Here is a 24,861-nt window from a genome sequence, read left to right on the forward strand (position 1 = left end):
TACCACAGATTATCAACAATTCAGCATTTACTCAGCAACAAAATGACAAATTAAATGCAGTGCTTACAGTGTCATGATAATCAATGACTCACAATTATGTTACCATCTAGATAAATCTCAGAAACATGAAAAATTTAGAAAGAAAACAGGTGCAAGGGATGATTCTATTGTATAAAGCAGAAAAATACCCACAAATTATACTGTTAGAAAATGGAATAAAGTGCCAGAGGTGAAAGTTGGGGAGCAGTAAATGAGGGAGTATGAGGGAGGTATCCAAGTGGCTGGTAATGTCACCTTGTAATCTGACTTCATGAATGTGTTTATGCTGAGGATGGTTACCGTGCTTGTGTTTCTGACAGGGATATTTTCCTTTATATAGGATATTTTAAGAAGGTTTCTTTTTTAATAATCACTTTATTTAAGCATCATGTTTACAAAATTGTTTATGACTGAGTTTCAGTCATACAATGTATATCACCCTTCAACAGTGCACATTTACCATCACCAATGTTCCTAGTTTCTCTTCACCATCCCCCCTGCCTACTTCTTGGTAGATATTTTACTTCTGAGAGAGAAGAGTCAATTTTGTTTGAATCTGGACATGTTGCTCTCTCTCTCTCTCTCTCTCTCTCTCTCTCTCTCTCTCTCTCTCTCTCTCTCTCTCTCTCTCACTATTTTTCCTTTTGTGACACGGTGATTTGCACTATTAATGAAAGGGTATCATGCATATCACTTTGTGGAAGCTTTCTACCATAGACTAGACCCCTGGCCCTCAACTTTATTGTTTCTGGATATTACTATCATACTATCTCTTTTTTCTTATATCTCACAAATTAGTGAGATTATTCTATGACCCATTTCACTCAGCATAATAATCTCTATATCCATTCAAGTATAAATAAATTACAACTTCATTTTTAATAACAGCTCCATAATATTCCATTGTGTAGATGTACCACAGTTTTAGCCACTCATCTGTTCTAGAGCACTTGGGTTGTTTCCAGATTCTGGCTACAGTAAATAGTGTTGTGATGAACATAGAAATGCAGAGGGCTTTTCTGCATGGTGTATCTATCTGGGTTCCTAGGATATATCCCTAGGAGTAGTATAGCTGAGTAATAAAGAAGCTCAATTTCTAGTTTTTTGAGGAATATTCATATTGTTTTCCAAAAAGACTGGACCAGTCTACATTTCCACCAGCAGTGAATGAGAGATCCTTTCTCCCTGCATCTCTGCCACTATTGGTTGTTCTTTGTGATGTGTGCCAGTCTCTGTGGTATGAGATATCTCATTGTTGTCTTGATTTGAATATCCCCAATGATTAGTGACATAGAGCATTTTTCATGTATCTTTTGGCTATCTTTCATAAGAAGGTTTCTTCAAATGTTGAATGTAGAGGCCAAAGACAAAGCATGGAAGGTAAGGCATTTGCCTTGATTTGACCAACCCAGATTCAATCCCCAAGTATGCCAGGACCAGAAGTGATTTCTGAGTACAAAGCCCTGTACACTGTTGAGTATAGCCCCAAAACTGTGTGAAACAGTTTAACGTCATATTCAAGTCTTCTACCGTATATTAGCCTCAAATATATTTGTAGGTCACAAGGCTCAAAACTACGCATTACTAGGCCAGGAAGCTGGCACAAAGGGCTGAGTACATACTCTGTCTGCAGTCTTAGTTTAATCTCTAGTGCCATATGATCTCCCAAATACCACCAGGAATGAGTTCCAAGAACTAAGTGGGGGATGGGGGGAAAGGGGGTAGACACTGAGCACTGCTGGATATGGTCAGTAATTGAAGTCAACCAAGCATCCAAATAAAACTGCATTATTAACTATTTGCTCTGGTCAAGGTGATCTTCTATGCTCCTCTGCTTGGTTCAAAGATCATGTTTTTCCTTTATTAATCAGCTCATTCATTCAGACTTAAATGAAGTTTTGTAACCTACTCCCTACCATAAAAGCCTTACTGACAAACATCTTTTCAATAGGCTTTCATCCTAATATACATTATACTGGGACCTATCAGTATGCTACTTTTTTAAATTTCTATCTTTTCCTTTTTATTTCATAGGGGGATCACTCCCCACCACCTCCCCTAACACATAAAACTAATGATGCTATGTTCCTGCTTAACATGACTAAATGGATTCCTCTTACTGCCAGAAAACATCAAACTCTTCAGCTATGACAATAATAGTTGGAAATGATCACTCTGGACAAGAACTGGATGCTGAAAAGATAAAGTCATATGCATGATACCCTTTCAGTAACAATATTGCAAAGTACAGTGTCTTGAAAGATGGAGAGGAAGAGAGAGAGAAAAAGGAAAAAGAGAAAGAGAAGAAAAATATCTGTACAGGTAGCAGGGCAAAAGGGAAACTGGGGACATTGGATGTGGGAAATGTCACTAGTAAAGGGTATTGACATGGTATGACTGACAATCGTGAACAACTTTGTTACTGTACAATAAAAGACTATTATGAACAACCTTGTAAACTAAAGTATTTAAATAAAGTATTTTTTAATCTTTAAAAAAAGACATTAAAAAAACCTCTTCACCTGATATACTTCCAAGGTTCTCCATGACCCAAGCTCCCCTAATGACTCCTTTTTTGAGCCTTTTTTTTTGTATTTTTTTGTTTTAGTTGTTTGTTTGTTTGTATTTGTTTTGTAGTCACACATGGTAGTGCTCAGAAGTTACTCCTGGCTCTGCACACAGGAATTACTCCTGGTGGTGCCTGAGGGACCACATATGATGCCAGAGACTGAAGCCAGGTCAGTTGCATGCATGGTAAATAACTACCCGCTTACTCCTGGCAGTTCATGGGAGACTGACTATATGAGATTCCATGGATCAAACCCAGGTTGGTCCAGTGCAAAGCAAATGCCTTACCCATTGTACTATTGCTCCAGCTCCTTTATCAAGCCTTTAAATGTCCAAGTAATGGTTATAATTTGACTTTTATAGAATTATTTTATAGAATATATAGATTCAAATTATCGAATTTCTAAAGTGACTAATTCATATTTCTTTATTCTGAGTTTTTAAAACTACTTAGGTGCTAAACACTCAGCTTGCCAGGCTGAGAACCTTCTTTGGCTACATTTAACATTAATGATCACTCCTTGTCTAACCCTCAAACAACATCACCACCAGAGATTTTCAAACTCTCTTGTAACATCCTTAATAACTAATTATTTTGTCATCATCCCCCGAAAAAGCAGTATCTAACAGAAGTTAAGCCCAAACTTAAGTATTTATGTCCTGTAATGAAAAGATCATAAGAGTAAGTACATTTTATTTATTTATGTAAGTTAATAAAACTTAATAAACCTTTGCAAAATTAACACATATCAATTAAAAGCAACAAAACTATCTTGTTTCTTCTGGTTGTATGCCTGTGGGCATTGCATATCATCTCACACCATGAAATCAGATCAAAGAATCATACCCTCATTTCTATTCCGCACTGACCTCTGCATGCTGCTTGCTTTTAATCACAGCAATCTGTAAGCCCATCTTTACAAAGGTATTAGATAATCAAAAGAATATAATACAAGTTAATGATTAAATTGTGAATAGCCTCAAGCTAATATTTTGCATGATGTCCAATGGATGGTAAGAATTATGTTTCCTTTGAAATTTAAAAATATCTTCTGGTAGCGTAGCCTTGTGAGTAGCAGTGTATGGTGCCCTGAGGTTCCCTGAGAACCATTCTTCAAAGGCTGATCGGAACAAGAGGGAAATCTTTAACTTTTCCAGGTACTGGTAGGAACTGACTGTTAATTTAATGAATGAATAAAGTGACATCTTAGTATGCAATTATCAAGAAACTAGAAAGCAGAATTAAAGGCAAAAGAAGGTTTTTTAAAAATTATTCTGGAAGAAGAAACTTTAAGTTAATTAAGAATCATTTCTGAGATTCCAAATCATTCTCTCCTGTAGTTTCACAGAGCTGCTGTTGCCTTGATTACCTTAGTATTAATAAACAAATATCTGCAGACTGTATCATCTAGAGAACGATAGAGAAGATTCCCAAAGTAAGTCTCCTCCCTCCAAATGTCAACAATCCAACTGGAAGGCAGTAGAAATCTGGCCTCCAAGACAAAGCCAGAGGATCTCTGATGCTAAGGGTTCTAAGAGTATGAACTTTAAATTTAAAAAAATTAAAATATTACCCGTCTACTTTTTACCAGTCATTCTAGATATATGGCACCAATATAATGGTGAGAAAATCATAATAATCTTAACACTATGACAACATCAAGCTAATGGAACAACTTATGGAACAACTGAAGGACTAAACCAGTGGTCCTCAAACTATGGCCCGCGGGCCACATATTGTATTTGTATCTGTTTTGTTTCTTCATTGCAAAATAAGATATATGCAGTGTGCATAAGAATTCGTTCATAAGTTTTGTTTTTACTATAGTCAGACCCTCCAATGGTCTGAGGGACAGTGAACTGGCCCCCTGTTTAAAAAGTTTGAGGACCCCTGGACTAAGCAGTTTGAGCACTTGGGAGATAAGAAGCAATGACTAAGCAGTGAGTATTCCTCAGCTGATATCTGAGATGGGAATGGAGGAGATGTCATGGATATTTTTTATTAGTTTGAAACAAGGTTAGAAGACAGGAGAATATAATGGCATGGGGATTTTTTTCATGAAATGTAAACAAGAAATGGTCTATAATGAACATTAAACAATAGAATTATTTATACTGAAGGAAATCAAGGTGTTATAACTTTTATGATGCTTAAAAATTAAAACAGTAAATATAAATACTTAACAATGGTCAAAGTGAATTAATAAAACTGTCACAACTCCTCAAGCTCTGAAATAATACAATGACAGCAAAATGCTAGTATGTCACTAAAATAACTAGAAAATTCAAACCAATATTTGTCTTAAAGACAAAAATATATCCTATAAAGGGAAAACTGAGAAAACACTAGTAATTTCAGTTATGCATAAAGTAACTGAAAATGAATATTACTTCAAGAATCTGCTGGACAATTAGCTTGGTTTAACTGTAGGTTTTTTTATATCATTTTTATTTTGACCAAAGTGGCTTACATATCTTTCACAGTAATATTTTAGGTACATATTAACAATGTGTCTGGGGAATTCCCATCACCAAAGTTGTTCTCCCTCAACCCCCATTCCCATCTTGCACCCCATATCCCCCACCCTCAACCCCGGGCTGCTAGTATAAGTGGTCCCCTCTGTGTCTAGCTTACTACTTAGTGATCATACAACTGTTTGGTCTTGATAAACCTCCACTCTTTCCCCTTCTATTTGAGAAGCAGTACTAGATTGTTCAAGTTATGTGGTTTTCTTTGAAGAAAAGAAGAGCAATAAAATGGGGTAAAAATCACATAAGCCAAAAATGGGTGGAGTGCTTTTAGAGGCTCTCAACCTCATTTGAGAGAGAAAAGGGAAAAAGGAAGTGAAACACCACAACAATACAAAAGAAGATCTCACATAAAAAAATCCAGTGAGCACTACAGCAATAAAGACAAGCACCACATAATAACCACGGTCCTGAAATAAAGACATAACAGAGCACAAAAAGGAAAAAAAAATTGGAGACAACAACTTCAATATCCAAACCCAAACAAAGAAATCAAAAATATAAATAAATAGATAAATAAATTTAAAAAAGATTATTTTGTGCTTTTTTTTTCCTGCATAGGCATAGTAAATATTGGGGACATTAGAGAGGGAATTGGCCTAAAAGCTCCAGGGTTTCTCCTCCTTTGAAGTATACTGTCATGGGAATAACTATAGACTCCCTGCATTTCATTTACTCTCTTTGGTGCCTTTGTGGTATATGGAAGGCTTCAGCTCCATCATGGGTGATAAAATCAGACCTCTATATCTAGAGATCTTGGTATCTGCATGGGTCCAGGAATGGAGCTTATGATGAAGACTTTATTTGCCGTTCTAGAAGTTCTGTTCCTTCACTGCCGTTTTAATCTGTCTTCTTTAGTTGATGGTCATTGTGCTGATTCCAGTATGGAGCCTGGGATAGTCTTTCGTTATGTTTCCAGAAGACCTGTTCACTTGCAATTGTCTCAGTCAGACCTTTGGAATTAGAGATCTTGGATGTTGTATAAATTGTAGACCAAAACCTAGACTAAGGGTTTTTTGTTGCTCCCAAGATACATTCTGCTCAGTCATGATTGTCACAGTCAGTCATCTGTAGATAGCGATCTTGGCTTTTGCACAGATCAAAGGGTGACAAGTCTTCTGATTTTGTCCTATCATTAGATGGTGAGATAGAACAACCTGTTCTTAGATCAAGTTGTTCCCATTTTCTCGTTGTCAGGATATCATATTAGAACTGGCCCATGTTGGTGCCAGAGCAGTATAAAGGATGAACCGAAGGGGAGGTTACTGAAGCTATTATGGAGAACTGTGTCATTTCTATGTCTGGGATCCAGGGTTCAAGGCTGGACAGTCGGTGTCTAATCACCTGGGGTCTAAATTGGGTCCACATGTCATATGTTCAAGGTGGGAGATGCCCCTGTATTTTAAAAAAATATGAGTTCTTATCCCTAGTAGAAAAGAGCTTGCTTTTATATGTAAGATTTCCCCCTTTTTTTTAGTATGCCTTTGCAGAAAGAGATGGTGCTACATTATATTGTTGGTGTATTTGGGGGTGGAAAGAGAAGGAAACAGAAACTAGACTAAAATTAAAAATATATATGCTCACATAAGGCAAAACTGTCAAGCATGATAACTCATTAGAAAAAGCTAACCATTCTTTTATGTTATAATCTTAATTGAATTGAGCATTCAATTTTATTTAATTTGATAGAAAATATTTTAATAAAAATGGCATTTTAGTCACAATATGTGTACACTAGAAAACATTTCCTTTGTTTTTTCTATAATTGCACTTCATGTTTTAGTGACTATGCATGTATTTAATAAAGTCTTAACTTTACATACTGATAAATAAATACCTATAAAATTGATAAAGCACTCCCTGCAACAGCTCCAGGAACCAAACTCCCTCTGGGACATTCCTAATACTGCTCTGACAGCAACATGCAGTTTTGATCTGATATCCTGACAATGAGGAAATGGCAATAACTTGATCTAAGAGCAGGTTGTCTTATCTCATGACCTAAAAATAAGATGAAATCAGAAAACACATCATCCTTTGATCTATACAAAAAAACAGGATCGCTGACTACAGAAGACTGAATATGACAAAGAACTTATCCTGGGACCAATAAGAAAGACCCTAGCCTAGGCTTTGGCCTACAATCTGTACAACAACCAAGATCTCTAATTCCAGAGCTCTGACAGAGACAACTGGAACTGAGCAGAACTTCTGGAAACATAATGAAAGACTCTATCCTAAGCTTCATCCTAGGATAAACACCAAGACTACCAGACTGATTAAAACAGAACTTCTAGAACCATAAAGATAGACTCTATCCTAGGCTCCATCCTATGACCTGTGCAAATATAAGATCTCTAGTTACAGAGGCCTGACTTTGTCATCTACAACTAAGCAAAAAGTTTCCAGACACCACAAAAAGACATGGGGAGAGTAAAAGAGCATGTATGAAGCCTATAGTTATTCCCATGACAGTTTGCTTCAAGGGCGGAAAAACCCTGTATCTCTTAGGCCAAGGGAATTCGCTTTCTAATCTCCCCAATATTTACTGTGCCTATGCAAAAGAGGGGAAATAAAAGAAGCACAATTTATTTTTATTTTTCCTTTATCCTTTTTATTTCAGGCTCATGATTATTGCTTGGTTGTTATCTGTATTGTGGTGGTGCTTTTTTTAAAAAAAATTTTTTTGTCTTTTTGTGATGTTTTTCTTCCTTTACCCTTCTCTCTCTCTTTTTTTTGTTTTTGTTTTTGTTTTGTTTTGGTTTGGTTTGGTTTTGGTTTAGGTTTTTGGGTCACACCTGGCAGTGCTCAGGGGTTACTCCTGGCTCTTTGCTCAGAAATAGCTCCTGGCAGGCTTGGAGGACCATATGGGATGCTGGGATTCGAGCCATCCTCTGGAATATGTATTGTCTACAGTTAAATAAATAATGCCATAAATCGGGGCCGAAGCGGTGGTGCAAGTGGTAAGGCATATACCTTGCCTGCACTACCTTGGACAGACCATGGTTTGATCCCCTGGCATTCCATATGGTCCCCCAAGTCAGGAACGATATCTGAGCACATAGCCAGAAGTAGCCCGAGTGTCACCAGGTATGGCCTAAAAACCAAAATAAATAAATAAATAATACCATAAATCAAAACAGTTGGAAATATAGTAGCAAACTTATTCACCTTCAGTATGACTATCCTTGGTGGCAAAGATATTATCTTTTATTATATTTTGTAGTTCAAATTCTGTTGTTTTTTATATCTGAAAAGCTATTTAAAATATAATCAGCTTTTTTAAAGAGCACTCCATGTTTCTAGCTACCATTCCTTTTCTTATTTCTGAGGAGATCATGATTCTCTTAATGACAAAAAAAGATTTCAACTGTAGAATAAACAGATGAACTTTCCTAGAGGGGAAACTAAGCTATCATAGATCAAATGGTCTTAATGAGTCAAAGAATAATCCTTTGAAAACTATGTTCTGTTTTAAATTTCCAATGCTTTGAGGTTTAATCAGAGTGCTGAATCTCAAAAGACGTCTAAAATCTGCAATTATTAATGGCCTGGCACAGGGCTGGAATGAAGTGAGCTGTCTTTTTTCTTTGTTTTATCTTGATCAACAACCTTAACCTAAAGACCTGTTCTGCTACACTCTCAACAGAACAGAAAACCAGTAAAAGAGAAATAATTTGATATTCAGGCCATGAGTACTGGTGTGTCTGGAGACCATTTAATGGAGCTGGGCCATTAATAATCAAACAGGTGCATAGGTGCTTGCAACCCAAACTGAAGAGCTAAAGCTAAGAAAAAATTAGCTGGTTGGGCATTGGTAGAGCTCTGTAAACTGAAGCAAGTAGGTGGAATGTTCAGAAAGAAACATCAGAAGTGGAAGAAAAAGCCCACAAACGTTAGCAAAGGCTAGTTCACACTCCAGTGTGGGTGATCATGGAAAGACTCTAACCTAGATAATAAGAATTACTGGGGGGGGGGGGCAAAGATATAGCACAGTGGTAGGGTGTTTGCCTTGCAGAAAACTGACCCAGGACAGATGGTGATTCAAATCTGGGCATCTCATATGGTCCCCCAAGCCTGCCAGAAGAAACTTCTGAGCACAGAGCCAGGAGTAACTCCTAAGTGCCCCCAGGTGTAACCCAAAAACCAAAAGAAAAAAGAATTCTTGGGGCTGGATAAATAGTACAGGGGTTATTGTGTTTGCCTAGCATGTAGTCAACCCTAGTTCGACAGTGCCACGCAGATCCCCAAAGAAACTGTCAGGGTATCCTTGAGCACAGAGACAGATATAGTACCCGAACCATCAGATGTTGCCCCAAATCCCTACTGTCTAAAAAACAAATAAACAAAAGGATTCTTTTGTCTGGGAAAGATTATAAGTTATAGGGCTAAGGCCATACCTAAAATAATGAGTAAAAATTACGTAAGCATGCTATCATGACTTATGAATAAGGTTTCCCCCTTTTTTTTTCAGCCTATTCACCCTTATAACAAAAAGATCAAAAAAGGTTAGTTAAAGTCTTACATAAAATTCTTCAGATGCTTCTGGAGGGTCTGGAAGTAAAGAAGACTTTGGTGGTAATTTGAGTTCATAGGTCATTATACTCCACCTAAAGAGAGAAGAAAAATATTTGTTCTCATCTCAAATATATAAATATGCACATGAATTTATTAATCTCTAACAAAATGATGAGGAAAAAGATGGGATTTTGGTCATCTCAAACAAACGCTGAGTTCCTAATATACATTTTTTTGTTTGTTTGTTTTTGAGGGGGTGTCACACCCAGCGGCGCTCAGGGGTTACTCCTGGCTCTGTGCTCAGAAATTGCCCCTGGCAGGCACAGGGGGCCATATGGGATGCTGGGACTCGAACCACTGTCAGTCCTGTGTTGGTCGCGTGCAAGACAAACACCTTACCACTGTGCTATCACTCTGATCCCCTAATATACAATTTATACCATTTATGGATTAGTGACTTTAAAACTTGTAATCCTTGGCAAAATAAAGAAATAAAAAGAGGTTAATAAGTCATCCCTTCCTTTACTAGTTGCAATGAAATTGAGTTTTTATTTTGTATTTTGCTTTTTGTTTGGGCTTTATTTGGCAGTAGATGGGGCTTACTTTTGACTCCACACTCAAGGATCATTCCTAGCAGTGCCAAAAAGTATCAAGGTGTAAATCCAGATTGGCAGTGCACAAGGCATGCATAGTACCATTGTACTATCTCACTGAACCATGAATTCTAACTTTTATATTCTTTTTTGTTGTATTTTAGGGTAATGCTAATTGTTAATTTATTAATAAATTACATAAATCACTAATGGATCATAGAAAAATTTTAAAACATTGAACTTTGTTAAACATATACATACTACCTATGAAATACAAATAATTTCCCATGAAAAATTTAGCTTACAAATATGTGAAATGCAAATTGGCTAGGTATTCCTTCTGAAATTAAGAAATCATGGGTTAAATGAAAAATATCAAATAATACTTCCCAGAAGTAAATTTACTTTAATTATCATTAATATTAGTTTCATACCAAACACTATCATTTATATGAGAAAAAGTAAATAATTCCAGATAAATCTAGCCTTTTATCTAAAATAATATTTGAAAATCTGGAAAGAACATTTAAGGGGGAACAATATTGTTATAACAGGATACAAAATGAAGACTTTAAAAGACACAAAGTTTTGGGGGGATTTTTTTTGGGGGGTCCACACCCGGTGACACTCAGGGGTTACTCCTGGCTATGCGCTCAAAAATTGCTCCTGGCTTGGGGGACCATATGGGATGCCCAGGGATCGAACTGCGGTCCGTCCTAGGCTAGCACCAGCTAGGCTGACACCTTACCACTCTGCGCCACTGCTCTGGCCCCTAAAAGACACAAAGTTTGATGTCATAACTATAACTCAGAGTGTAAGACACTCACTTGTATGTGGTCAATCACAGTTCAAATCCCTGGCATATCTCATCCCTTAAGCACCATTATAGGAATCCCCAAAACAAAAACAAAGACAAAACACATAATGAAAGTCATGTGTTAATAGATAAGTTTTAAGAATACCACCAAAAATGAAGCCAGAACTTCAAGGAAAATACCAAAGTAAACTTCAGAATTAAAACAAGCTTAAATCAGACTGATTGCCATTGCATAAAAATCCCATGTCCTGGTAAACCTCCAAAAAGACATCCTAGAGTATTTAAAAAATAATTTGTAATTACCATTCAACTCTTGACATAAGAATAATATAATGAAATATATATTTGAAGTAGTTCAGGGCGTAAGGAAGACACTCAGAATGTCACAACTCCAGTTCAATCCACAGCACTACATATTCCATGGAGCCTCATCAGGTACAGCCATGGAGACCCCTGAGCACTGCCTGTATCCCAAGTTATTCTCAACATTGCAAGGCCTAAGCAACACTACAATCTTGGGTCTTACCAATGAACCATTAGCCAGTTATAGGAAGGGTACCCAGGTCTCCTCATGAATCTTGAACGGTTCTCCCAACACCCAAAAAACCAAACCCATATTGATTACAAAATGTCATTCATTCATTTATTCATGCAACAGATACTTATTGAATATCTCAAACTGACAGTACTCTAGCATCTGGAAATAGTAGTGATAAAAATGAGTTCCCTCATGAATATTTTATTCCAGTACAGAAAATAGATACAAAATAAGTGACAGATAAAAAGTAAATTTTATAAACATACAAGTTAAAGAAATTCACAATTGACTTCAAAGTCAGGCTCCTCACAGCTGGAAATACTTCTCTGATCAAAAGACAGTTACAGAAATTTGGCCAAAGGTCCTAAGGCCCTGCACCTCCTGGCTGTATCCCTTCTTTTAAGAGGAAATGGTGGGAGCAGAATCAATAGGAGAAAGTGAAACCATGAGTCAGGAAGGGACCAGCGAAGTTGAACTGAAGGTCAGAGGCAAAGGCCTGTGTGTGCTTAGATGAGTATTAAAGGAGAGAAAGGGTAATTCTGAGGGGGAAAAGCTCTGTAAACCAGAATCTGAATTTCCCATTAAAATGTCATTTAATAGCAATGTGACAATGATAAAAGAAAAGTCACCCATGTCTTTTGTTTTGTATACTTTATAGGTCACACCAAACAGAGCTACGGGATTACTTTTAGTGGAACTAAGGGGAACATGTGTCAGGCACTGAACCTGAGACTCCTTTATACAAAACATGTGCTCAGCCCATTTAGCTGCCTCTGCAGCCATAGCCTGTCTTTTAACCAGTAAGACGGACATGATACTACTGGCTATCTAATTGGTAGGTTCTTTATGATGTTAGGTGCTCAATACTTTTATTGAGTAAAGCAATTAAAGCCATGCTTGACCTCGTGTCCATAAGTTCCAATTTTCATCCTCGTAAAAAAGCCAAAATAATTTTGTAGCCATTTACAGTATTGATTTGAAGATCAAATACATATGTCTCCATATCTATATTTTACCTGTTCTTAATTGGTTAACAATAAAACTTTCTCAATTTCCTATTAATAGTCCTATGTTTTACATCCCCCGCCCCATTTTTCGACTTCCTCTCTTCTGTGCTCCTGAAGGTCTGATCAAGAAATGTCTCCACAGTTTCACTGCTAACCACCTGGAGCAGTTAATCTGCCTAACATACGAGGGGAAAGCACACACCCAGATTGGAGGAAATGCCTAACAGTATTTCCTAGGAGGGTGTGAGAATGTTATCTAAATTTAAAACAAAAAGCCATTTCGGTAAGCACAAAACTGGGCGGTTTATCTGGGAAATCAGCAGCTGGGTCTTATAAAGACTGGAGACTGAAAGTATTTTATGTACCCAAATCACTAGGGGTATCCTTCCCATGATATTTTGGAGAAATAGAATAATGCTTTACAGAGAAGCACTTTTTAAAATATTCTGTCAGCAAAAGAACCATTACATTATTTTACGACAGGCAAGGTTACAATTAATTAGGTTAAAGCTCAGCTTAGAGTAATTACATTTCAGATTGGTGACTCTCTGATGAGATTTTCTTATTTTCGGGAAGAGTTCCACAGATGGCTAATTCTATCAAAGTTGTTTTGATCCATGTTAGCTCAAATTAATAATGTTATTTTGACATTTCTTATTATGGAGATGGGAGCATCATTGTTTACCAAGTTCTATTGTTCTCTATCCCCCAATTCTAAACAGAAACTCAGGTGTAAAACATTATTTTTTTAATAAATTGATGTGGCATGTAGATATAAGTCAGTTAAGGATACAATTACACAGTTTCAGAGCCTTTCTATGAAGCTGCTTTCCAAACACTACCTCTCAAAAGTGGTTATCATTTTTTGGAATTTCTTTTCTGTTGTCTCAATTTATTTTATTTTTATTCTTTTTCTTTTGGGGCACACCAGTTGATTTTATATTTTATTCCTGACCACATGGTCAGGGATCACTCCTAGAAGTACTTGGGATATCACTGTTGTGCTGGGGATTGAACCACAGTAGACCATGTGCAAGGCAAGTACCTTAACCAATTTATTCTTCTCCCTCCCTCCCTCCCTCCCTCCCTCCCTCCCTCCCTCCCTCCTTCCTTCCTTCCTTCCTTCCTTCCTTCCTTCCTTCCTTCCTTCCTTCCTTCCTTCCTTCCTTCCTTCCTTCCTTCCTTTCTTCCTTCCTTCCTTTCTTCCCCTTCCCTCCTATAATTCCTCCCTTTCTGCCTCCTTTCCTTCCCTCATTCCTTTCTCTCTCCTTCCCATCATTTATCTTTCTTATCTTCCCTCTCTCCCTCCTTTACTCCCTCTCTCATTCCTTCCTCACTGCAAGATAGTTTTATTGAATGAAGCTAACTTACAAAGATATGAATGGGTAAGAAGGAGGGAAGTATGTGTTCAGTATTCAAGAAAGACCATAAGCATGAAAGAGAAAACAAGCAGAGACATAGAAATATGTGTGCTCAAGATAGCATATGGGCAGAAAGAGCAAGTCTATCCTTAATGCATATAATATTAAGATAATTTAGTCTAACAAATCTAAAGTTTTATGTCCTAGATTTTAATAAAACCATCAACTGATGGGGGATCAAACCAACTATGGTTTTTAAAAGCTTACTGTTAACTATTCAAGGCTCTGTACTAAAGCATGGGGTTGGGGGAGAGGAGAGCAGACAAGAAGAGGAAGTCTATTGACTATAACTCAATGATCTTACAGTAAGCAGAAATTAAATAAGCAAAAATTGACTCAGTATGCCATATTCCATGAAATTTCAGAAGATAATTTACTTTTACCTGTCTAACATTTTGGTACTAGCTCGTTCCAGCTTCTCTAGTATTTGAGGAAGTTGAGTGTCATCATCATGTGAACCACCCCAGCCAAGAACACGTGCAAGATCATTTCCTGTACCCAAAGGCAATACGCCCACCTGACACTGAAAGAGATCACAACAGGGAACAGGTGAGAGGAAAAATAGAGATTATTGTCATTAAGTACTTCTCTGCTCACTAAGGAAAATATACACTCGTGTTAACAAGAAATGTATGAAATTAGTACTTGCCTGTTTATTCAAGTTGAGCTTATCAATTTCTGACAAAACCCAACCTACGCTTCCATCTCCTCCACAAACAAGAATCCGAAAATTGTCAAATTTCTGAAATAATCTTAAACTGCAAATAAAAAGTATTTTATTTTAGTATAAATAAATCAAAAAACATTTTTCCTGCTATATTATTCTGAATGTTTTAGTATCTATGTTCAAATCAAATACAAGACTGCTCGCTTATATATGAACTGTTTTATAAAAATCCATTTGAAGCCAATTTATTTTTGGGCTACGACCATAGATGTTTAGGGCTGTCTAATGAATTTGTGCTCAAGGATCAACTCTTGGCAGGGCTCAATGGACCATACAGGGTGAGGGGAATCAAACCCAAGTTGCCCACATTGCACCAGGCAAGCATCCTATCTGGTTCCTGTACCCAAATATTTGGGGGCTGGACCACACTTAGTGGTGTTCAGGGGTACTCCTGGCTATACACTCAAGGATTACTTCTAGCAAAGCTCAAGGACCATATGGGATGCTGAGAACTGATAAGGTCAGCCAAATACAAGGCAAGCACCCTCTCTGCTGTACTATCACTCTAGCCCCTGTATCCAATTATTAACTCAAAAGCAATGTCTTAAACACCAGAAAGAGATGCGGATTTGCTACAAGACAAAAGTAGAGATAAAATTAGGAAGGGGGAGTAAGAAATGAGAAGAAAAATAGGAGGTAAAGGTAAGTAATCATAAAAGCAGGACTTTTTCTCTTGCTATTTTAAGAATGTCTCCTATGAAAGCTCATTACAAACCAGGGGTAGGAATTTAGAGTACTAATCTACTACTACTGAGCTGATATGAGGCAGATCCTAAAGAAACCTACCAAATCTTGACAACATATCCTAAAGCTTTATCTCTCTCCGATTCTCAGATCAACCCTTTCATTTCTATCATCCACCACCCCAACTTCTTGCATGACCCATGTATGGTCCAGTATTTTCAAAAATGTCAACAATTTGAAAGTAGAAAATCTTAAAGCAATAACTATCTTATAGATAGCTCCACTGACTCTTCTTAGAGGATGAATAGAATGAATGAGCATCAGTATTGGAAGAAACAAGACTAGACATTTTTAGAACTCAAATAGTGGAAAGGAAGGGATTAACATGTAGATAAGGATAAAGTTGGGTACCAATGAAAAAGATTAATATCCACGAGGACAGAAGAGGCTGAGGCCTAAACAAGAAAAAGACAATAAAAGCACAAAGAGGATTCAGCAGGGACAAAATTGAAAAAAGATATAAAGACAGACTGAGAAAACAAATGATAACAAAAAAATAAGGGAAAGGTTGGCCTATAAAAGATAAAAAACTGCTATTCTGTGTTCATGTGCATGTTGCCAAGTATCCAAGAGAAAGGCTTAATTGACAGAAGTAAATCCCACAGAGCTGGCAGGCCTGGCAGATGATACAATATCACTTCTCTGAGAAAAACAACACTCTAACAGTAAAAAATGAAAGAAAGTGCTTCAAGTCATGATTCCATCACTCAAAATACTACCTGGTTAATCTTCTCCCATACTTTGAGATGTAATGTATTCCACAAAACTAAACCAACCCAAGTAAGTACTTATTCTCCTTTATGTAAACTGAGTCTGAGTCTCGTGATAAATTGAACATGAGCCCCATGCTAGTATTTGTGCTTTGTTTAAACTGATCACCTGATTTTATGTAGATCAATACTAGCTTTTCATGCTAGTAATTTTCTTTTTTTTATTCATAGCATTTTGATTTACAAAGTTATTCATAGCTGTGTTTCAGATACACAATGTTTCAGCACCGATCCCACCATCTGTGTTACTTTCCCCACACAACTGTTTCCAAAGTCCATCCCATACCTCTTCCCCCCCTACCCCAACTCTACCCCCTAAAACCTCCTTTATAACAAGCACCATTTTAGGTTTGGTTCTTAAAGTTTGATCTATGATTTCAGTATTGTTCACTCTGTGGTTTGAAAATTAATTTCTGTCCTTCCTTAAAGTACTTGAATATCCCTGGCCTCTGGCCCCCATTATTTCACATCTGTCTTTTTCTTCCTCCATTCTAGTTCTTTCCTTCTCCTCATTATATTCTGAAGCCAGGAGTATTGTAACCAACCCCCACATAAATCATTGCATCCCCTCATGTACTCTAAAAATCACATATTAGTAATAGCATCCTGTTCTTCTTCTTCTAGCTTACTTCATTTAACATGACATCGAATTCCATCCATGTTGCAGTAAATTGGATAATTTATGCATGTAATTTTCTAAAGTTACTTTGTATTTCGGTAATACTTTGATCTTTTTTAGTGTTTGAAGTATTGTCTAAATGTATGACATATTTATGAAACTATTTCGAAACAAAATTTGGGGTTTTCAGTACATAAGGAAGTAGCAGCCATATGTCAAAATTCATTTGACATATTCTAAATTCTAAAAATTTAGAAACAGGAAAAGTGGAAGATCAAACAGATTTTCCTAGATAAAATTATAATTTTCACAAACTGAAAAATCAGGTATATTGATGATCAGAGCTGTAACTTCATTCAAACAAAACGGATCAATAATTAATTACCCTAAATGAGGACCTCCATTCATTAAATCAAACACCTGAGCTGGATTCAGTAACTGTTTAAATCGACGAAGAAACTTTACTCCCTGATTATCTCCACTCTTAGAATTGACAAAAACCAGTAGAGGACTAACACAGAATGAAAATGTTGCTCTACAGAAACCTGTAAAGAAACACAGAACAAGATCAATGCATAGTTTCCTCTCACACTATTAACAAAAACTCAGAGAATAAAAAGATAAATTCATTTTAAAAAACCTGGCTTATTATTTCAAGAATAAGTTACAGTTTAGCCCCCAAAATGGAACTGTTTGTTATTTACATTAAAGGAACATAGAATTTATATTTATAAATAAGTGGGGTTTTTTGTTTGTTTGTTTGTTTGCTTGCTTGTTTTTGGGTCACACCCAGCAGCGCTCAGGGGTTATTCCTGGCTCTGTGCTCAGAAATTGCTCCTGGCAGGCTCAGGGGACTATATGGGATGCCGGGATTTGAACTAATGACCTTCTGCATGAAAGGCAAATGCCTTACCTCCATGCTAACTCTCCAGCCCCTATAAATAAGTTCTGTATGAAAATTCATACCAAAGATGATAAAAGTGTTCATCAAAAATAATTTGAGATATACCATTTATCTTAACCACACTTAATCATCAGAAAAATCAATCAGTGTATAAATTCTCATTTAATAAAGAATATTTGTTTGTATTCATTATTAAAAACATTTAATTACTCCTTGATGATACTCAGGTAAAAAATAAAAATCACTCCTGAAGCTAGAGAAACAAGACCAAAGCAAAGAGGGTGCTTGCCTTGCATGTGACCATTTTGGGTTCAATTTCCCAGAACCACATACGAGTCTTCTGAGTCACACCAGGAGCAATCCAGAATGCAGAGCCAGGAATAAACCCTGAGTACCTCTGGGTATGGCCCCCAAACAAACAAACAAACAAACAAAAATAACAAAATAAAAATAAGTTCTTAGGGGGCCAAAGTATAGTATAATGAGTAGGGTGTTGTCCTTGCATGTGGCCTCCCAAGTTAGATCCCCAGTATCCTCTGACCACCACCAGGAGTCATCCCTCAGTGCTGAGACAAAAGTAAGCCCTGAGCACAGCTGGGTGTGGCTCCAAAAATAAAAATAACTCCTTTTGAAGCTCATATCCTTATACCTAAAATATTAATTTATAAGAAAACATTTGAAAAGCATAATATACTTTCTCAAGGCAAAATTATTAATAATATTTACATTAACAAGCCACTTTTATATTATGGTTTTCTAAAAAGGGAGTTATTAGTATTTTATCCCAAAGGAAATACTGCAAATAGGTAGAAATTTAAATGATGTTATAAGGTTTTAGGAAAAGTGAACAAATTTATAGAAATATAAATTCCTGAAAAATAACCTAAGATAAAGCACAGTAAGCACTCTGGAGACCACCTGATTACAATAGGATATGGCACAAACCACTGTGCCCTCCCAAATATAACATTGTTGATTAAATTATAATTTGTACTAAGTATGATCTATTTTATCTAGAAGAAGACTGGGCCAAGCCCAGTGGTGCTCTGGGCTTATTCCTGGTGGTACTCAGGAGTCATTTCCAGATGGTCTTGGGGGGATATATGTGGTGCCAGGGATTCTAATGTGCAAGTCCTTACCTCCTGTTTTATCACTCCAACCCTCTTTCAATCTTTTTAAAATTATGTTATATTTACTTAGTCTAAGAAATGTTAGGGGCCGGGCAGTGGCGCTGGAGGTAAGGTGCCTGCCTTGCCTGCGCTAGCCTAGGACGGACCGCGGTTCGATCCCCCGGCATCCCATATGGTCCCCCAAGAAGCCAGGAGCAACTTCTGAGCGCATAGCCAGGAGTAACCCCTGAGCGTCACAGGGTGTGGCCCAAAAACCAAAAAAAAAAAAAAAAAAAAAAGAAATGTTATATATATATATGTTAACTGTGTTACACTTTAATATTAAAATGTTCTTCTCAAAAGGAAATGTACTATTCATAAATTTACATAAAATAAAATTCTGAACATAAAAATTAATTATATTTCTATTTGCTATAGGAAAATAAGTGCACATTTATCCACATTAAATGTGCTTGAAATATACATACTTACACTACTGCTACATACCATCAGAATCAGTGCTGTTTAGGGCAATTGGAGGTATGATAGACACTTTACATTGGCCAAGTGGACATACAGGATGGTATAAATCTTTGCAGGCAGTGTGTACCTATAAAAACAAATCAACAGCATGATATGGCACAAATTACTTCTAAAGAATTGATGACTAAGGATCAACTTCATAAGATGTTTAGTAATTCACAAACTACTTTAATGATACAATATGTATGCTTCTAAGAAAAGGAATAATCATTTTAGTGTTGGGAATTAGATTTGGTCTGTGCAGTCTATTTCATGATTATCTCAAGCAAGTAGTATACAGCCAAAAATTTTATCAGATGAAAAGAAAGAAATGCAGAAAAAGAAAGTAATTGAAGCAATAGGATAGAGGGTAGGGCACTGCTTTGCACAAGGATAACCAAGTTCAATCCCTGGCATCCCATATGATCACCTGAGCATCACTAGGATTAATTCCTTAGTGCAGAGCCAGAAGTAACCCTGAGCACTGCCAAAACTAAAAGAAGAAGAAAAGAGAGGAGGTGAAAAAAGAAGAGAAAGAAAAGAAAAGGAGACATGAATCAGTATAGGTCATAGGAAAAACAATTGATGCCATTTATCATAGAAAGTTTAATGAAAATAAAATATATAATGTGTCATCCCCTTCGACATTGATAATCAAACTTTCTATTCATCCCACTTTCATAACATTTTCATTTTATAATATTCACAGGGCATATACAGATATTTTCTAATGTAAGTATCCTTATGAGCTTATTTTCTCTGCCACACTTGTAGATCTGTAAGAAAAGGATAAAGTCTATCTTTTTAATTTAAAAAAAATTAGTCATCTTGGAAAGTGAGACTCACCAATGAATGTGTTATTTCAGTAGAAACACAAAGTTTCTCAAGACACTACCAAGAAGAAAAAGCACAAGGTATCTTACTTAGTAGAATCTAGGCAATTTAAAATATTATATATACTCATCTAAAGAGTCTCTAAATGTTTTAATCAATAAAAGCTGATAGTTCATAAAGCACTTACCTAATATAGCTTAATTGCATTAGTCTTTTGGAAAATTGCTATATTAATTAACATGTATTTATACAAACATTTGAAGAACACTGAAATTTAATAGCAAATTTTGTTCTACTAGTGAACTAATTATAGTTTCCTATTAGGTTTTATAATAAAAATACAAAAGGATTTTAAAAAAAAAGCATACACAGAGAGTTTTAAAAATATTGAAATCGTAAGGCCAAATAGAAAAATATCTAAGAGTGTTAAATGGAAAAAAAAAAAACAGAAAATTGTATCTTCATTATCTTTACAAATATGTAAAAAGCTACATCCAGAGATGAGGTGATAGCTGGAAAAATTAGATTTGACTCATTGAATTGTGAAATTAGGGTTTAAATTTGTTTTAACTAGATGACTATGTTTAGACACTTGATATCTTCTGGCAGAAACTCATTTTCAAAGTAAAATAATATGAGGCAGAAAGATGATAGTGTAAAGGAAGTACAAGACAGAGATGAAATAAAGGTCAAGGTGGCCCAGAAACAGCATGTCTCATTTACTCACGGAGGGGGAGGAATGATTTCAGAAAAAGCGGATTTTTATATTTGCCAAAACAGTAAGAAGACTCAACATTATGTACTCTATAGTAGTACTTTAATAGTTCACTCTATTTGTGAAGATGTTTAAAGTTGAGAAGGGAGGTTGAATAAAGTGAGCAAGTGAGAAACCTAATTATTACTACTAAAATGAATAGTAATAAACTAAAATAAAATAAAATAAAATAACCGACCAGCTATGTGGGAGGCCTACATATTGCAGATAAGGAAAAATTAAACAAAACCTTTCAAATCTAATCCATCATGTATATGATCTGTTCCCTTCTAAAATCTTAGAACAGCTGCAGACCTCAAAGTAGTGAAGAGACTAATATAAATAGTAGTAAATGCATATATTAATGCCTTCTCCCTGAAAAATAAATCCTTAGAATCTTAAATGCAACTGAAAATTTAAAATACAATTTACAGAGCACTCTGTTAAAATAAAAAAGAACATGGACCTGGGAAATAGTTCAAGTGGTAGAATTTATGCCTGGAATGTGATGAGTCCCAAATTGAACCCATGAGTTACCTGGGCAGGTTGCAGCCATAATAGTCCTCAAACATAAAAGAAAAGGCTTTGTGGTCTCCAAACATCATTACTGTAGCCCCTATAAAACTTTTTTATTAAAATAAAATAAGGAATTGCTGTTGAAAAAGTTGCACTGGTAAAAGGGATGTATGTTTTTTGGTTTTTGGTGGTTGTTTTTTTTTTTGTTTTGTTTTGTTTTTTTTTATTTTGTTTTTTGGGCCATACCTGGCTGTGCTCAGGGGCTACTCCTGGCTATGTGCTCAGAAATAGCTCCTGGCAGGCATGGGGGACTATATGGGACGCCGGGATTCGAACCAACCACCTTAGGTCATGGATTGACTGCTTGCAAGGCAAACACCGCTGTGCTATCTCTCCAGTCCCATGGGTGTATGTTTTTTTTAATGACTAAAACCCAACTATGAACATGTTTATAACATGCAATATTTAACCATGCAATATGGTGCTAAAATAAAGATATTAATAAAAAAGTAATTAAAAATAAGGAATAAAGATATTAATAAAAAAAGTAATTAAAAATAAGGACCAAAAAATAAAGCTTGTATTTATAGTGTCAAATTCCATATTACCTACTATATTTATTGATTATATTTAATGGTATAAAAAAATAAGATGGCTAGTAGCAGAGGCATCTGATAGCTAACATAAGCTAGAGGACAGAACAAAGCTTGATTAGGAAATAAAAGATGAAAAAGTTATTAGACCTGAAAATGGTAAGACCTCCTCCTCCTTTGCTTTGTGGTCTACGTATTCATCTCCCTGATTATGAAACCAATCTATCCATCTATAATTTACTTTTGCTGATGAACACCATATTTACTCAAAGCAATGGCTTCTCTATGACTGGACCAGTGGTGGGAGGTGGTACTGACATCCAAGACTCAAAAACAAAATCAAGCAAATTCACCCTGACTTAAGGCAATTAGTGTTAGAGTAGATAGAGGTACTTTGCCAAATGCCAAGACACACACTCACATAAACAGGCCCTTGGTATCTTTCAGCCTTCTGTGACACTTTGCATGCCTAAATTCTACCTCTGGTGCCAACACTGACTGCCTCCTACAGTCAGCCCATTCCTAGATCTACACTTAACCCACAGTTGTATTGCTTTCTTTAGTCTTTTCTCACATTTACTGTTGGCTATGTTCAATTGTGGGATGAGGTTCATAATAAAAAGAAATATAGAACAAGAAACAATATTATAAAAAGGTGGTTGAAAAGTAGCCATTTTAAATGTATGTATATGTATGCTATGTTTGCTATGCTATTGAGTTCTTTTTTTTTTGGCTTCTAAATCGTACAAAAGAAGAAATTACAAAAGAAAGATCACTGAACATAGAAACAATAAATCAATACATCAAAGTAGCTGGCTACAAAGTCAGTACACAAAAATTGGTTGCATTTTATATCCAAAAATGAATCAGAAGAGAAAGAAACAAAAATATATCCCATTTTGAATAGTACCCAAAATCATCAAATATCTAGGAATGAACTCAACAAAAGATGTGGAAGTGCTATATCATGATGACTTTAAATCATTTCAGACAAAAGCAGAATACCTTAGAAAATGGAAAAATATTCTATGCTCAGAGACTGGAAGAATCAATATTGTTAAAATGACTATCCTACCTATTATATAGACCAATGTAATCCCCATCCAAATTTAGATGGCATTCTTCTAGGGTGTACAGTCAATAAAGTCTGTATGGAATCAGAAGATACCATAAATAGCCAGTCCTACTGAAAACTTATTGCTCAATTTGGAACTGTATTATAAAGCTACAGTGATCAAAACTGCATGGCGCTGGAATAATCAATGGGTCAGAACTAAATACTCAAAGATAAAATCTCATACATAAAGACAGTTAATTTTTGATGAATTACCTGAGACCATAAAATGGAGTAACCATTTGTTAAAGAGGCTGTCTTTAACAAATGGTTCTGAGAAAACTGGATAACTATGTGTAAGAACTTAAAGCTCAATATGTATCTTACACCATACCAAAAATCAACTTAAAGTGGAGCAAAAGTTTTGAGATTCAACTGGAAACTATAAAGTACAATGAGAAAAATATAAGCAGAACATTCCAAAATTTAGACCTCAAAAGAATTCTCAATGATCAGATACCACTAGCAAAGGCAACAAAATAAAAAATAAATAAATGAGATAATAATAGCAAGGTAAAGGGTTTCTGCATGGCAAGAGAAACACAGGCTAAAACTAACAGACTGCTAACTGAATGAGAAGAAATAATTGCATTCAACACACCATATAAAGCACTGGTTCTCAAACGATGGCCGGTGGGCCACATATTGTATTTGTATCTGTTTTGTTTCTTCATTGCAAAATAAGATATATGCAGTGTGCTTAAGAATTCGTTCATAAGTTTTGTTTTTACTTTAGTCAGACCCTCCAATGGTCTGAGGGACAGTAAACTGGCCCCCTGTTTAAAAAGTTTGAGACCCCTGATATAAAGACTTGATTTCCAGGATATATAGAGTACTCACAAAAATCAACCAAAAATTTTCAAAAACCTTATTTAAAAAATTGAGGGAGGAAATGAAGGGACACTTCTCAGAGGAGACAAGCAGATCAAGACAACAATGAGTTATCATCACACCAGTAAGAAAGACACATTTCAAAAATAGTAGGAACATTCCATGCTGGCAGGAATTTGGTAAAAAGTAATTCTTATCTAGTGCTGGTAGGAACATTGTCAGTTCAACCCTCTGCAAAACAGTATGAAGAGTTCGCAGTAAACTTAGGATGGTGTTGCCATATAGCCCAGACATTCCACTCTTGGGATATCTATCCCCAGAACTTAAAAAGATTCATTTAAAAGGATTTATCCACACCATTATATATACATATATATGCACACAATAAAATAGCAAATATGGAATCAACCTAGGTGTCCAACCAAAGATGAATGTATTTTGAAAATGTGACACATATACACAATAGAATATTATGCAGTTGTAAGGATCTATGAAATCATGCAATTTGCTGCAACCTGATTGGAATAGGAAGATATCTTGTTGTGTGAAGAAATCCAGAAGAAAGACAAACACAGGATGATCTCATCTCTGGTATGTAGAATGTCTAAACTAGGAAGTACAATATAGTAAAGGGGAGGATGCCTAGATTACCCTTCGCCCTTAGTCTTATGGAGAAGGACCGAGAAAATCAAGGCAGAATGGAAGATGAGAAAGTGAAATGATGGAAGAGGCTTCAGGATAGTCATATAGCAATAAATTCAAAACACAGACTCAACAATATTGAAAACATAAGA

The 24,861-nt window shown here is 36.0% G+C and overlaps 1 protein-coding gene across 3 annotated transcripts in view; it reads right to left on the reverse strand.

Moving 5' to 3' along the window:
• The window catches only part of DGKH (diacylglycerol kinase eta), a 195,126-nt gene that overhangs the window by 56,572 nt on the left and 113,693 nt on the right, over positions 1-24,861 (reverse strand). For all 3 annotated transcript variants that reach the window (XM_049778886.1, XM_049778885.1, XM_049778887.1), the window contains 5 exons: positions 19,411-19,513; positions 17,276-17,435; positions 14,680-14,788; positions 14,414-14,553; positions 9,662-9,746 (listed from right to left, as the gene is read on the reverse strand). In XM_049778886.1, the coding sequence (XP_049634843.1) occupies positions 9,662-9,746; positions 14,414-14,553; positions 14,680-14,788; positions 17,276-17,435; positions 19,411-19,513 (597 nt within the window). The remainder of the gene's footprint in view (positions 1-9,661; positions 9,747-14,413; positions 14,554-14,679; positions 14,789-17,275; positions 17,436-19,410; positions 19,514-24,861) is intronic.

This window comes from Suncus etruscus, chromosome 8 (genome assembly GCF_024139225.1).
Source record: "Suncus etruscus isolate mSunEtr1 chromosome 8, mSunEtr1.pri.cur, whole genome shotgun sequence".
NCBI lineage: Eukaryota > Metazoa > Chordata > Mammalia > Eulipotyphla > Soricidae > Suncus > Suncus etruscus.